The sequence below is a fragment of the Falco biarmicus genome, chromosome 3, assembly GCF_023638135.1.
Source record: "Falco biarmicus isolate bFalBia1 chromosome 3, bFalBia1.pri, whole genome shotgun sequence".
NCBI lineage: Eukaryota > Metazoa > Chordata > Aves > Falconiformes > Falconidae > Falco > Falco biarmicus.
This window is the reverse complement of record NC_079290.1, coordinates 61333935-61348464: the sequence shown is the minus strand read 5'-3', so window position 1 is coordinate 61348464 and position 14530 is coordinate 61333935. Positions and strand designations below refer to the sequence as shown.

Sequence of the window (14530 nt, the reverse complement as noted above, 5' to 3'; positions counted from 1 at the left end):
TGACACAACAGGGAAGGCTAGGGAATAAAAACCAGCACCACTCATTCTGAATTTTATAGTTTCATTAATTTTCCCTCTTACTACAAGTACTTGCCAAGCATCTTTCCCTTCTGGTCTTCTCTAGCGCAATCACTGCTGATTTTTCTTTTCGCTGCTATCTGCTGCCCACAATAAGTAATAATAAGGAAATGAAGAAACAAAATTTCCACTCCATCACTGAAGCAGGCAGAAACAAATATGGCTGTGAGGAACCAAACCCCAAGTACCCTCAAGCGTTAGGGAAACGGCACTGTCGGCCTGAGCAATTACTGACCGGGCACTTTCTCCCCACCCATCCTCCTTCACAGCTCTGCACGGGGCACAGCACCAGGCCACCCGATGCATTCTAGCTGCTGCGCCACCAAGCCCTGAGGACAGCAGTTAATTCCTACGCATCTTCCACTAATGGGAACTGCCTGTGACCGCTGCCTCAAGCAGGCATGATCCCCAACATCCTTGTCCCATGGGAACCCCATCAGTCCTTGCTTGCTGCCATTTCCATGACAGCCTATTGGAAGATGAGACAGTGGGCTGCAAGGGATAGCACTGTCTTCAAAGAAATTAAAAACTTGGGAGAAAAAACACTTATGCTTGGGGTTGTCAGGCATTAGATGTCCCAGATTAACTGCCTGAATCCTGCAATTCCACCCACAGAAAAAGCCCTGGATCAGACCTATGTATTTTCAGCTGGAGGGCAGGTGCTCGCCAGACTCGTGCATCATCGAACTCTTTAAAAATAAATGCCCAGCCACCGTTCTAGCACCAACCCGAACACCCCCAAAGGTGACCAAGACGGTATGTAGATACTAGACACCACCGTTATCAACCACCCCATGCCCAGCATCGCTGGAAACAACCCTGCCACCCAGCCAAGGCGATTAGTGGTTTCGACACCGCAGAGCAGGGGCGCGCAGGCTCCCGGGTGCTCCGCCAGCGGCGTGGGCGATGGCGCCACCTGGCGGCCAGGGGCTGCGGCACAGCCCGGTGTCCGCCCGCCTCCCCCGGAGCAGCCGGACCCCAGGGGACATCGTCTCTCACCCACGTTGCTGACAGGCCATGGGCCACCACCGCGGCTGCCTGGGCGACTGATCCATGCCTGTGCCCGACAGCTTGGCAACCACGCCGGCGCTAACTGGACTAACAGCAGCAAGCCGGGCAGGGATCCTCCCAGCTCCCTGTGCAGGCTTGCCCTGGATGGGAGCACCGTCTTAATGTCTTTCATCTCGGCTCCGCCTTTCCTGTCATTGGAGGTAGTTGCTATCTGTGAACCATCAACCTCTACCAAATGTGGCTTGAATTAGATTTCAAATTCACACAGGGAGAAGCAGCACAAAGACACCACAATCACATAAACCTTGTCCTGTAAAAAGTTTTTCCACAAATCCGCTGACCTTCCTTTGTCATTGTAATCTGGTTCCTGTGGAGGCAGGATGAAGAGGTAATTTCACCTAATCAGGAAAGCAATCTATTCTGATTTTCTTGAAGCTGGGACATGAAATGAGAGGCCCAAGGGCTGAAGTATTTCAAGGTATTACGCAAGAAAGTGAAGTCTGAAAGCAGTGCCACGAAGTTGAAGCTGTGTTGGAAATCTGAGGTCAGACAATCTTGGACAGGAATGCAATGAAAATCCTTCTCCTGGCATTCCCTCTTACACCATCAGTCACCACGTCGAGGCTTTACACCCTGAGGCTGGAGAGAGAGAACATTCCCATCACTGCAGGCAGCCACAGCAGATTCCAGCTTGTGCCTGAGGAGAAGGCAGCTCGTACAGACCGTAGCCCAGCTGCTCCAGGAAGACAAAGCCATCACCAAAGCCACTTCTGAAGCAGTCCACCTCCTTCTTCTCATGACTGCCTCTTCCTGCCATACTCCCTTTCCTCACTTGACTCCAGCCACTCATGATATGTGGGACAGGTGTCTCATATTCATCATTTCAAAATTCTAAACTAACTTGAGGTGATCAAGGCAATCAAGGAAAACTAGCCACCATATGAGCTCCTACCTTCTACTAACGACTCACTACTTCATTATTGAAGTTACATTCTTTAGTATCTCCAGTTACAGCTCCAGAGGGCCACCTCTATTTGACCCAGGGTTCAAGTTGTGTTTCCTGTAGATTTTCCTCCTAAGCCTTTCCAAAACACGGTTCTATAAACTAAACTGTCCTACATAATGATTTAAAGCAATGCCTCTCAGCCACTAAGAAACAGAGCACCATCTTCATAATTAGTCACTAGATTATCATTATACGAGCACTCAAGTGTACTGCAGTCTGAAAAGCAGTAATACGAGCAAAGCATTTACTGATTTGGAGTGAAAACATATGAGTAAATTTAACCTCTGGAAGAGTCTACTATTTTTGGAGCACCTTTGCTTCCAGGAGTCAAACATGTTTGGGTTTTAAAAAAGTTGCTTGGCTCTTATGAAAACCGTACCTTAGCTGTCTTATCATCTGTGTTTGGACTATCAAAGAAGCAATGGAAAATTATTTTGCCACTCCTATGAGATACAGCAGCCGTGGTGGGGTGACGCAGGCTGGAGGCCAGGTGCCCACCCCACAGCTGCTCTGGACGGGAGAGGAAATATAACAAGAGGCTCCTGGGTCAAGGTAAGGATGGGGAGATCACTCAGCAACTACAGTCACGGGCAAAACAGGCTGGACTCCGGGAAATTTATTACCGGTCAAATCAGAGTAGGATAACGAGAAATAAGACCAAATCTCACACCTTCCCCCCAGGCTCAGCTTCACCCCCGGTTTCTGCCCCCCCCCCGCCCAGCAGCGCAGGGGGACGGGAGCGGGGGCTGCGGTCAGTCCATCACACGCTGTCTCTGCCGCTCCTGCCTCGCAGGGGGAGGCTCCTCACACTGCCCTGCTCCAGCCTGGGGTCCCTCCCGCGGGAGACAGTCCTCCATCAGCTGCTCCGGTGTCAGCCCTGCCCACGGGCTGCAGTTCTCCACAGCCTGCCCCAGCCTGGGTCCCCGCGGGGTCACAGGCGCTGCCAGGACCCTGCCCCAGCCTGGGCTCCTCTCCCCGCGGGGTCACAGGCGCTGCCAGGACCCTGCCCCAGCCTGGGCTCCTCTCCCCGCGGGGTCGCAGGCGCTGCCAGGACCCTGCCCCAGCCTGGGCTCCTCTCCCCGCGGGGTCGCAGGCCCTGCCAGGACCCTGCCCCAGCCTGGGCTCCTCTCCCCGCGGGGTCACAGGCGCTGCCAGGACCCTGCCCCAGCCTGGGCTCCTCTCCCCGCGGGGTCACAGGCGCTGCCAGGACCCTGCCCCAGCCTGGGCTCCTCTCCCCGCGGGGTCGCAGGCGCTGCCAGGACCCTGCCCCAGCCTGGGCTCCTCTCCCCGCGGGGTCACAGGCCCTGCCAGGACCCTGCCCCAGCCTGGGCTCCTCTCCCCGCGGGGTCGCAGGCGCTGCCAGGACCCTGCCCCAGCCTGGGCTCCTCTCCCCGCGGGGTCACAGGCCCTGCCAGGACCCTGCCCCAGCCTGGGCTCCTCTCCCCGCGGGGTCGCAGGCGCTGCCAGGACCCTGCCCCAGCCTGGGCTCCTCTCCCCGCGGGGTCACAGGCCCTGCCAGGACCCTGCCCCAGCCTGGGCTCCTCTCCCCGCGGGGTCACAGGCGCTGCCAGGACCCTGCCCCAGCCTGGGCTTCCCACGGGGTCGCAGCCTCCTTTGGGCACCCACCTGCTCCGGCGTGGGGTCCTCCATGGGCTGCAGGTGGGGATCTGCTCCACCATGGACCCCCACGGGCTGCAGGTGGGGATCTGCTCCACCATGGACCCCCACGGGCTGCAGGTGGGGATCTGCTCCACCATGGACCCCCACGGGCTGCAGGTGGGGATCTGCTCCACCATGGACCCCCACGGGCTGCGGGTGGGGATCTGCTCCACCACGGACCCCCACGGGCTGAGGGGCACAGCCTGCCCCACCGTGGGCTTCACCACGGGCTGCAGGGGAATCTCTGCTCCGGCGCCTGGAGCCCCCCTGCCCCTCCTGCACTGACCTGGGGGCTGCGGGGATGCTGCTCTCAGTCTCACTCCTCTCTCCCACGGCAATTTGTTGCACAGCTTTTTCCCCCCCCTTCTTAAATATGCTATCCCAGAGGCGCTACCACCGTTGCCTTGGGCTCAGCCTCGGCCAGCAGCAGGTCCATCTTGGAGCCGGCTGGCGTTGCCTCCATCGGACACGGGGAAGCTTCTCGCAGAAGCCACCCCTGCGAACCCCCAGCTACCAAAACCTTGCCGTGCGAACCAAATACAGCAAAATATACAACCACTAACAGGGTAGTTGTACAGATTTAGGGCTGTTTTCTTTTACTTGAAAGGTACAAACAGCACTGGCTCCACAGGTTTTTTTGATACGCAGACACACCTGAATGTTCCAAGGCTGCAAACACAACATGCCCAAATGTTTAGATCTTCCCCATCCCCCCGGGCTTACTGTGTTTAGCAGCAGTCAGGCATTACAATCCCAGTGAGCACAATCCACTGTCAAACACCTAACAGCCATGTTTTCTACCCTTTGAACACTCGGCTTCAAGAACAGACAAGGCAACAGCTAAGCTTTTAAAGCACCTTCCTAAAGGCTTATGTAAGATTTCCAAGCAACACGAAGCAGCATTTTAGAAATCCAACAAGACAGACTTGGACAAGGCTCAAGGAAGGCTTGATGAAAAATAGGATGGAATCTGTGCTAGAGAACAGGGGCTGTGCCTCAGCCATCCTTTCTCAGTAATTTGTCCCGACATTTGTGCCTCAGTTTCCCCATCTCTGAAGCCAGTGAGCCATCCTTACAAGGCAGACTGAGACACTCACAAAGATTGCTGTTTGGTCACTACCCACTCTGAGAACAGCCTAGACATTAACCACCAGTGTGACAACCTCCAAATTCACCTATGCACATGAACCTGCACCAGCATTAGTAAAAACTTTCAACATCCTGAGACAATTATTCCCAGACAATGGCAAAAAAAATTTTTTTACACAATGTGGATGATACACAGACTAACCTTAAAACAACTCACAGCACTTCTTCTCTTATACACAAGTTTGAAAGGTAAGAATAACTATTTCAATCACCTTTCAATTTTTCATTTATTTCAAATGTCTGAGCTCAGACTGCTTAGCTATAATAACCATCTCTCTCACACCTCTGTGCGTGGATACCATAACAGCCTTTAAATCTTTTCTAAAGAGGAGGGAGGGGAAGAGCAGCATTCCACCACTGCCAGCAACAGAAGTTGCTATCGTACAGAGATTCAATACCCTGCTGTCAGTATTATCAATATTACATAAACTAGTAACAAGCTTTAAATAAAATGGCACTGTAATATGGCGGGAGATGCTTATAGCACAATTTAGGTAAAACATAATTTGCAGAGGATGAAACAATGGATTTAATCCGAAGCAGCTTCCAGATCTGGTTCACCACCACACAAACACATAAACCCTTGTCCCAGCAGATGAGGAACAGGCACTAACCTTACCATCCAGCAGCAATGAGAAAGCCAGATAAAAGATAAGAATCAATCATTTGCTTTTGCACAAGACCTCATTTCTACATAGCCATTTGTCACTTAAAGGTCAAATCAATAAATGTGATGACACCATCGCTACTTTTGCTTATGCTGTCAGAATCAGCAACTCTTCTTAAACATACACAACCTTGCATTCAAAAACAAAACCACAACAGACTAACTTCGATCATATACTTGTTTACTTTAACAGAGTGCCCCTGTAAAAGAAATTCAGACTGGAAAGAAAGAAATCTGTCTCACAAAACCCACTCCTGTATTTAGCTCTCCCTCTTGTCCAATATTTAAGTGTGCCCCCAGTCTAAAGCTGCCAAAGAAAGTCAAGATCAGCAAAGACAGAGCCTCCCTGGCAGCAGTGGTCAGGGCTACGCATAGATGTGCCTTCCTGGACTCACTCCACAGAGCCATTCAACAGGAACCAGCGTAGAAAGCAAAGCGGTGAACTACTGCGTTCACAACAATGTGACCCAAAAGACCAGCTACAGAATTTCAATCCCACCTGCAAACACGAAGAGCCATGCATTTCAATATTACAGTAAATGTTTATTAGGGTTGCTCTGTAACCATGTAGCTCTCATTCCATCATTTACCACAGACCGAAGCAAGCGTTTGCCCTGGCAAGTCAGTTCAAGCTAGAGACTCCAAACAGGAAAAAGAAAATTCTTTGTCACGACAACTATTATTATAAACCTGACAAACCATCAGCATCCTCAGTGTTGTCTGGATTCAGGCACCGGCTCTTCACACCAACACTGAATCTTCATCCAAGGCAGCTGCATGCTATTTACTAGCAGCACATAGCAGCAGCGCACTAGATACACCCATTCAGTATCAGCAGTCTACAGAACGTACATAGTCAGGAAGAAGTTCCAAAATAAAAAGGACAGTACTACATTTTGAATGGTTTATTAACACTTCAACTTTTAATAACTTTGAAGAAGCCCTGAAAGATAAGTTTTGCTTATTGACTTTGTCTTTTCCCCTTTGTCAAAATGTCACCTTCCACCTCCTCCCTCCCAAGGAGATAATGAAGTTTCAAGCTAGTGTTTGGTTGCTTATTATGTAAAAATTGGCTTCAATCATAGCAGCAGAAACATGCAAACTGGGGCAATAGTGTTTGTCAACAGTTTTTAGAGAATGCATAGAAATGCACAAATAACTTGTGAATTGATACAAATAACTTTTTCTTAAATGAAGTTCATATATATTTATTTATAAGTGGGTTAAATTTGGTGCCCAGAATTAACTGAAGCTATATCTTCTATTTAACTAGGCTTTTTCCCCCCAAACCATCACACTACCCTTTTTTAAAGTGCTATATTCATAAAAACTTTAAAATACTACTTTGATACTTATACTTGTTCTGTCTTGCCCTTTTGAGAAATCAGAAGGGCAACCTGCAATGCATATTTAACTGAAGTTATACATTTACCCTCACACAATTTTATGGGCATCTTCATCTGATTTTATCACCAGGAGCAGTGGAGAGTGCTTACATACACAAGTAAGCAGGCAGACAAAGCAAGAAGTTCTAACCATTTCAGGAACAAAGACAAACAATTTAATCCATATTACATAATTAACTGAATACAATTGATCTCATCCAAAGTGACTCCTGAGAGCAAAATAGTTTTAGCATTACATTTTATATACAGCTGTGAAGGGATTACTGGAAACCAAGACGTTATCCTTATACCATTAGTAAGTACACTGGTTATGAGGCCGCTGCACACTATCACTTTGAAGACATTACTTAAACCATGACCAAGATTTACCACCACCTGTTTGTTATTTATGAAAAAAAAAAAGTTATTTCAATCTGATTTTATCATTATTTTTACCTTATTACTCTTGCCACACATCAAAACCTGGGTCAGCTGAACAATGACTCCTTTTTCTGCTCTCAAGTCCTAAAAGTGCTAGCTACCCTTGAAAACCTCTGTACACTATGCTATGAACATTGTAACATCTTCCAGAGAATTCCCCACCCCACCTTCAATGCAGCAATGACTGCTCTGTCTGAAGCAGACTACATCCTGCACACTATTGCTTTCATTATTTTCCATGTAATCAGTTTTTGGAACTGGCTATGACAGTCTGATGTGGCAATGTTCTGTTAGAGGAAATAAAAAGATTTAAAAAAAAAAACAAACCAGGACTACAACATTCTGAACCAGTGGAACCAAAATAATCAAGACCTCAACACAGCTTTTCCAGTCACTGGGATAGAAGGAGACTTGAATGCAGACACTTGAACAAGTAATTGGAAACATCTGTGCTTGCATGCTTAAGTGAAAAGATAAGCAATATTTGCATTTTCTTCATCAACTTCCTTGAAAATATGCACGATTTTATAAAAAAAGTTTATCACAGAAAGCAATGACAGAACATGATGTAATTATAGTTTTCTTTTTTTAAAAAAAGCACTAGGAATCAAAGGCAACCAAGATAACATACATCTTCTCCAGAACATTTTTCTCAGCTACATAAGGTGTGCATACACCAAGGTCTAACACACTTAGCTGCACCACATCAAGTCAAGCTGTCCAAGAGCATATACGATTTTGCTTACAGGAGTATACCCCTTCCACAATTTTTCAAGTTTACAAGTAATTCCCTGTATTGGATTATGCTTAGCCAGAAGTACAGATAATATTTTGTTCCAATACTACAGTTTGGTTTTATGACTTATTCAGAGATGAGGCAAGACATAAGATTAAGTGCAGGGAAGCATTTCAGACCCCCACAAAATGCATTCTTTAAAACTTAGCTATACATGACTAACACAGGTAGATCTGCCAAGAGTTGCATTAAAATTATTTTCATTTTCAAAAGGTGAGCAACTGAGGCTCACTCAGCAAATATCAACTCTTCTGCATCATGGAATTCACTATGGGTGTCTGAAAGATTCAGCTTGCATTTCTGAATATCTGCTGAAACAGAATTACGAACTAAGTTAGTATATATGAATTAAGTACTCTTATGAAATCAAAGAATAATGTTGACTCCTGGAAGACACCCAGAAGATCCAAAGATGGAACAGAAGGTTGATTATTACACTCCCGCACAATTCAAGCAAACTGTTAATATATTGATAACATTCACATCTGGTATTTGTACCTGCTGGATATCCAAATTACGCTGCTCCAAAACAAGTTTGATAACCATCCCCTCTGTAGCTGAAAGCAGCCAGAAAACAGTTCATTTTAAACAAATGGAATGCAAACCTTTTTTTTTTCCCCAAAAAACTTCAATTACAACAGTCTAAGCCAGAGACTTAAGCAAATAAACTTCAAAATAGCCATTTGTTACAAGTAGCAAATTACCATGAACAATGAACTTGTTAGGAATCCCTTCTAAAAGTACAACACACACAAACAGGCTACCCAGCAGAAAAATGTTAACAATTTTATTTCTTTTGTAATGTTAAATATTATGGGACAGGACTGTAAGGATGAAGAACTCTCAACAATGCCTCACAAGAAGTAAGAAACGAATTCTGCCATGATATTAGCAAAGTAAGGTAAGGAGAAAATTTACACAGTAAGAGGCACCATTTCCCCCAGAATACCTTTTGCCATATTCCTGAATGAGTGGGATTAGCAATCTAATAAATCATTTTTCAAGAGGTAACAGCAACAGATAAAATTTTAAAGGATTATTAAAATAACATTTACAAGACTCTGAACAATTTTTTAATTCTTATTAAAACCACAGAAAGAGAACAATTCTTTATTTATGAATTTTCATAAAGGACTGACTGTGCAACTGACACCTGCTATTGATGACTTAATGTACAATTTTGTCCAGTAGCCGAACAGTTTCTCTTTTCAGATTGTATTTTCTAATCGTGCGAGACCATTAAAGGCAAAGCCTGTTATGATGCTGTACACAAAAATGGCCACTTGGACCATACTACCAATGAAGTGGTAGGTAAACAAATCTTTTTCTGGCCGAGGAAAAAAAAAAAAAAAACAAAACCAAAAAAAAACCCAAAAAAAACCCTCAAAAAAAAAAAAGGAAGCTGCATTTTGCATGCTTCTCTCACTCATTCTTTCTACAATATGAACTTCCCTAGAAAGAATCCAATGAAAATGGCTGCAATTACAACAAGAAGTGAAGGAAGAGAATTAGAGCCATTATCTCTGAGGGCCAAAGCTGTGGGTGATCCAGATTTATCTGAGTGCGCTACCTTTCTGAGCCTCAAGCCTTCATCCTGAGGGGGAAAACAACACAGATGGGAAAAAAAATTATGAATACACCTTCTTTACAATAGTAAAAACTGAACTCAAAGGCCAAATTTGCTGGCGAATATTTAAATAAGTAAAAAAACCCAACAAACCAACAACCAACATTGCGCCACACCAAAATCCAAAATATAAACATAGGAAACCATAGTTTTTCAAATAAGGACAGGTAATCACTAGTCTCTCTCTCTCTCTCTCATTAAGAAAGATTCTGAAATTCTTGCTAGGCACAATAAAGAAGCCTGCTTTTAGTTACCGTGTCAGAATTGAATAGCAGTAATTCCTTATTATTAAGGAGAAACATCTACTTTACGTAGGGCTTCTCCAAACGTTCCAGTGCCATCAGAATTACAGCTGTGGAGACACCATTATTTTATGGCTCTTTAAGAGGCTACCATGGCCAATGAAACTGTCAGATACACAAACACAAATTTATAGAAAAGTCACCAAAAGTCATGTATTGACTAATAGAAAAGTCACCAAAAGTCATGTATTGACTAATTACAGATTACTGAAACGGGACCTTTATATAAAAGTACTGGAAAGTAGTGTTTGCTTACCTTCTCTGGCCAAGCAATTGTTCTTGTTCACTAATAATTTGTGATACAGAATGTTACCTCTTTGGATTTCATTTACTATTCTTAATAATAATAATAATAATAATGCACTTTTATTAAAAGCTACTCATTCAGTATTTCTGACTTAGACTTAAAGTAACTAAAACCACCTTAAACAGGACCATTTCACTTAAGAAGAAAATTCCACAGCTTCAGTATCTCATCCATGACAATCACAAAGTTTCAATCACTGAGTTGTTCAAAATATACAGGACAGTAAAATCGTATTACATATCAATCTTGACATTCTAACAATTCTATTTACTTTCTGGAATACGCATCTATTGGCCTAATTACAAAACAGACCTTTCAATCAAGAAAAATGAAGCCACTTCAATATAAACACAAAAGCAGAACTTACTCTCAGGTGCCGGTTTTCATCCGTCAGCTTCATAATCTCTGCCTGAAGTCTTTTGCACTCCTCCACTAGCTTCCTTGTTTCAGTATCATTAAGTGAAACGCTATGTGGTTTTGGCATCGGTCCATCCTGCTTAGATGTATTCAGTACTGGCGCGGGTTTGCTTGCATCTATATCATTCTACAAATATTAAGAATTACTTGAGAATTTTACTTACCTAGAGAAAAATCATCCACAGCTTAAAACTGAAACAATCCAGCTACTAATATAGTTCAATGAAGCTTATATTTACAGTAATCTGAACAAAAACTTCTGTTATCAGTTCAATTCCGATTAGCTCAAATATTAAAAAGCAAGAGAAAATTGCACCATTTACATTTGGTACTACATGCTACTGACACAAAAATAAATACTTTAGCTGTGACCCAGAAGGCATCCAAATGACAGCATAAACTGCATGAAACAGTATTTGAACTTGGGGGGGGGGGGGGGGGGGGGGGGGGCGCGGGGGGGGGCGCGCAGGGAATAAAAGGAAGAAAGTAATCCCGCAATAGTAATAAACAAAACAAAGTAGAAGGAAAACAGGTTATGTCACAAACTAATACAAAGTATGTATGGCACAAATATTTTGCACTTACAGCACCTCTTACTGAAGGAAAATAAAGTATTGCACAAACATGGAATTTAGGTCTCACAGCATCTCTGAATTACACATGACTAACTTTGAATACAAGTGAAAAGTCACACAAAAAGCTGTGAAAAAGCCAAAAGTAAGATTAAAAATCTAGTTCCCACAGCTCTGCTCAAAACACACAATGATCTTCAGCAGAAATTAATAGTTCAATGGATTCAGCTGTATAGCCCAGGTTACCACTTGTAAAAACACAGCATTCATATGGCAATACACTCAGATCAGATCAGATTCAGGCTTCTATATTGCTACTTGCTTGGCTATACAGCTATGCCATTTAGACCACCACCATACTGCACCTTTCGTAACCAAAGTAGTCCAAGCTAAGTACTAAATGCAATAGAAAACCTATTAAAAGGTAATCACATCTACGTAATAACAAAGCAACTTAAAAAAAGGTGCAAGAATTTCTTTAGTTCCTATGCAAGTGGCAGTTATTTGGTCTACAACATCTACTTGCATTTTACAATTTCTTGCAATGCAGCCATAGACAGGCAAACAGCCAGATCCTGCTACTCCCCACAGATACTCCTAAGTGGATTTAAAAAGACCAACACAATTAAATCATGAGTAAGCAGATTGCAACCTGTTGCTTTTTTAACTGGTTAGCTAGCTGAATTGAATTCCTTTAGTAGCACTGAAACTTCATGAAAGACCTAAGTCTTATATCTCTGGAACAAACCTCCTTCTGCTGTTCGACCTCACTGACTGGTGTTCTTCATGTCAATTTTCTGGCTATGACTGGTAGGCATCTGAAGAAAGTTGTTGCTTACTGGAGCGAAATACTTGTGTCCTGGTGTAGGTATATCCTGAGGTGGCAGGTGAGGCTTACCCCCAGGACTTGACAGATTTCTCATTGCCAAGTTTAAGGACATTGACTAAATCAACTGCTAAAGCAGGGGTTTGCAACCCCATGCTGCTACTCAGAAAAATACAAGTATTTTATACAGTCAATACTATGAAGATACCACACTGAAGAAAGCACAGAAGGAGGTAGTTTTGTATAATCCACTACATTTCTCTCACTACATTATACATTTTATACAATTAAGAACAAGTATATTTTTTTCATTATCTAAGATGCAATTTAGTAAGAAGGTAAAAAACACAGAAAGTAGACAACTAAGTGCCTTGATAATAAATGCTTAACTTTACAGTTTTAGTATTTAACACACACTTAGGCAGCTTACACCTGAATAAAAGGCTGAAACTCAAATTACCCTTGCAAAAAAAAAAAAAAGAAAAAAACCAACAAACAAAAAAACCCCCACAACAAACTATGAAACTCATCAAGAACATTATGCTGACATTACATCCAAAAAGTCTCTTTACATTACACTCCAAAAAACTATATTGGAAGAATACTTGCAAAGACATCTACTGGCCAGGTAGCAGCCTTCATGGAGACCCTTTATGCATGTAAATAACAAGTAACAAGATGGTTTTTACATGCATGGAGCCATGCTACTTTCCCCCAACATGCCTTATAGACTACTGTAAAAACTAGACAGTATTAAAGAGAAAAGTCAAGGCCATAGTGAAGAAGGTTGTTCACAAAAATCCTACTTTAGCACTCTACTTCACAATGCTAAACACCAAAAAAAAAGCCCAAAACCAAAACCCAAAAACAAAAAAAACAACCACAACAACCCAGAATATACACTATTAAGATTCCATAAATCAGAATTTCAAGTATGAGGGCAAAAAAAATGTTCATGCATAAGAATTCAGTCATAGTCTGCAAAACTTCTAGGTAACTGACAGTTTACTACTATTCCAAATACCAGGCAACACAAAACAGACACCTTCAGTCTATATACAATGCAACTGTCATCTCCTACACAACTGGAATAGATCTTGTCTGAAGGCAAGAGCATGAACAAGGTAATGGAAATTTTTTTGTCTGATTATCTGTTTTTACCCACTACCTTAAAAAAAAATGCATTTAGGATTCCTAAAACATGCACTAATTCTAATTGGTACTTCCTTTTCTAATTCAGCTGAATTAGAAACATATTTTTTTTATGTTGAAAAGCACTTAATCTTTTAAAAAGCAAATTATGCAATTCACTTTTCATTGTGTGTAGTATTGAAGATTATTTATTTTTAATCTGACAGCAATAACATTCTAAAGCAAATCAACAATAAGAATAATGGAAAGATAATAATTTCTGGCACTAGCCTCCATGGCTGAAGGATTTTAAGATACAGTTGGACAAGGTGCTCCCTTTCCAATGAAAGGCTTGAGCAGATAATATTTCCTTTCAATCTGGGCTGTTCTACAATCCTATGAATCTTTGAAAATGTTATATACTGAACATCCCTCCCATCTAATTTAGTACAAATTTCTACAATCCATTTAATTAACTAATGATATACGCCTAAAAAAAATTCAAAACAAATTTCCGTGAGATCCTACCAGACAATGCATGACAGTTTCTTACTCTTTTCTTACTTACCAGTTTATCGTTTTCGTTGGGCATTTCAAACACACATCTCAATTTGGAGTCCATTAACTCATCAGGCTTTGCTTCTTTCCACTAAGACAACAATTAGTATAGTTATTTAACTCTATTTAACTCACGCAAACATTTGAACAGTTCATAAGCTTGCTCTTGGTACTTGCCTCCTACACAGCCGAATACTGCCCTTACCCTAGCTGCAGTTTCTGATTTGCTTCCTTAAGAGTATGGTTTTGTTCACTTTGACTACTGCAAAGTAATGAAAGCTAGAAATGGTTAATCAACGGAACCAGAAATAGAAATTAGTAAATTGAACGCAAGGATGGATCCAGAGGTGTGTAGGGGATAGGGAGGGGACAATACAGTCGTTCCTTTAACACACAATGAGGAACAAGTATATCTGAGTCTGTTTATGAACAAAGTTCTAGCCTTATCACTCCTTGGTAAATGTACTCCTTATGTCCTATCTTGAAAGCACCAATTTTAAACAAAAAGGTTGAAAGACACCTTTTCATGTCTCCACATTTAGTTTCAGAAGAAATTTCTTTAGTTCTTCATCTTTTAGCTTTTTAACCACTTCCTCAT

At 42.9% G+C, this 14530-nt stretch overlaps 1 protein-coding gene across 1 annotated transcript in view; it reads right to left on the bottom strand.

Moving 5' to 3' along the window:
- Positions 1-7710: 7710 nt before the first annotated feature.
- Positions 7711-14530, bottom strand: part of VAPA (VAMP associated protein A) — a 30480-nt gene continuing 23660 nt past the window's right edge. The window contains exons 4-6 of the mRNA XM_056331073.1: positions 13943-14023; positions 10796-10972; positions 7711-9786 (exon numbers count right to left, since the gene is read on the bottom strand). Coding sequence (XP_056187048.1) covers positions 9628-9786; positions 10796-10972; positions 13943-14023 — 417 coding nt within the window. The 3' untranslated portion in view covers positions 7711-9627. The remainder of the gene's footprint in view (positions 9787-10795; positions 10973-13942; positions 14024-14530) is intronic.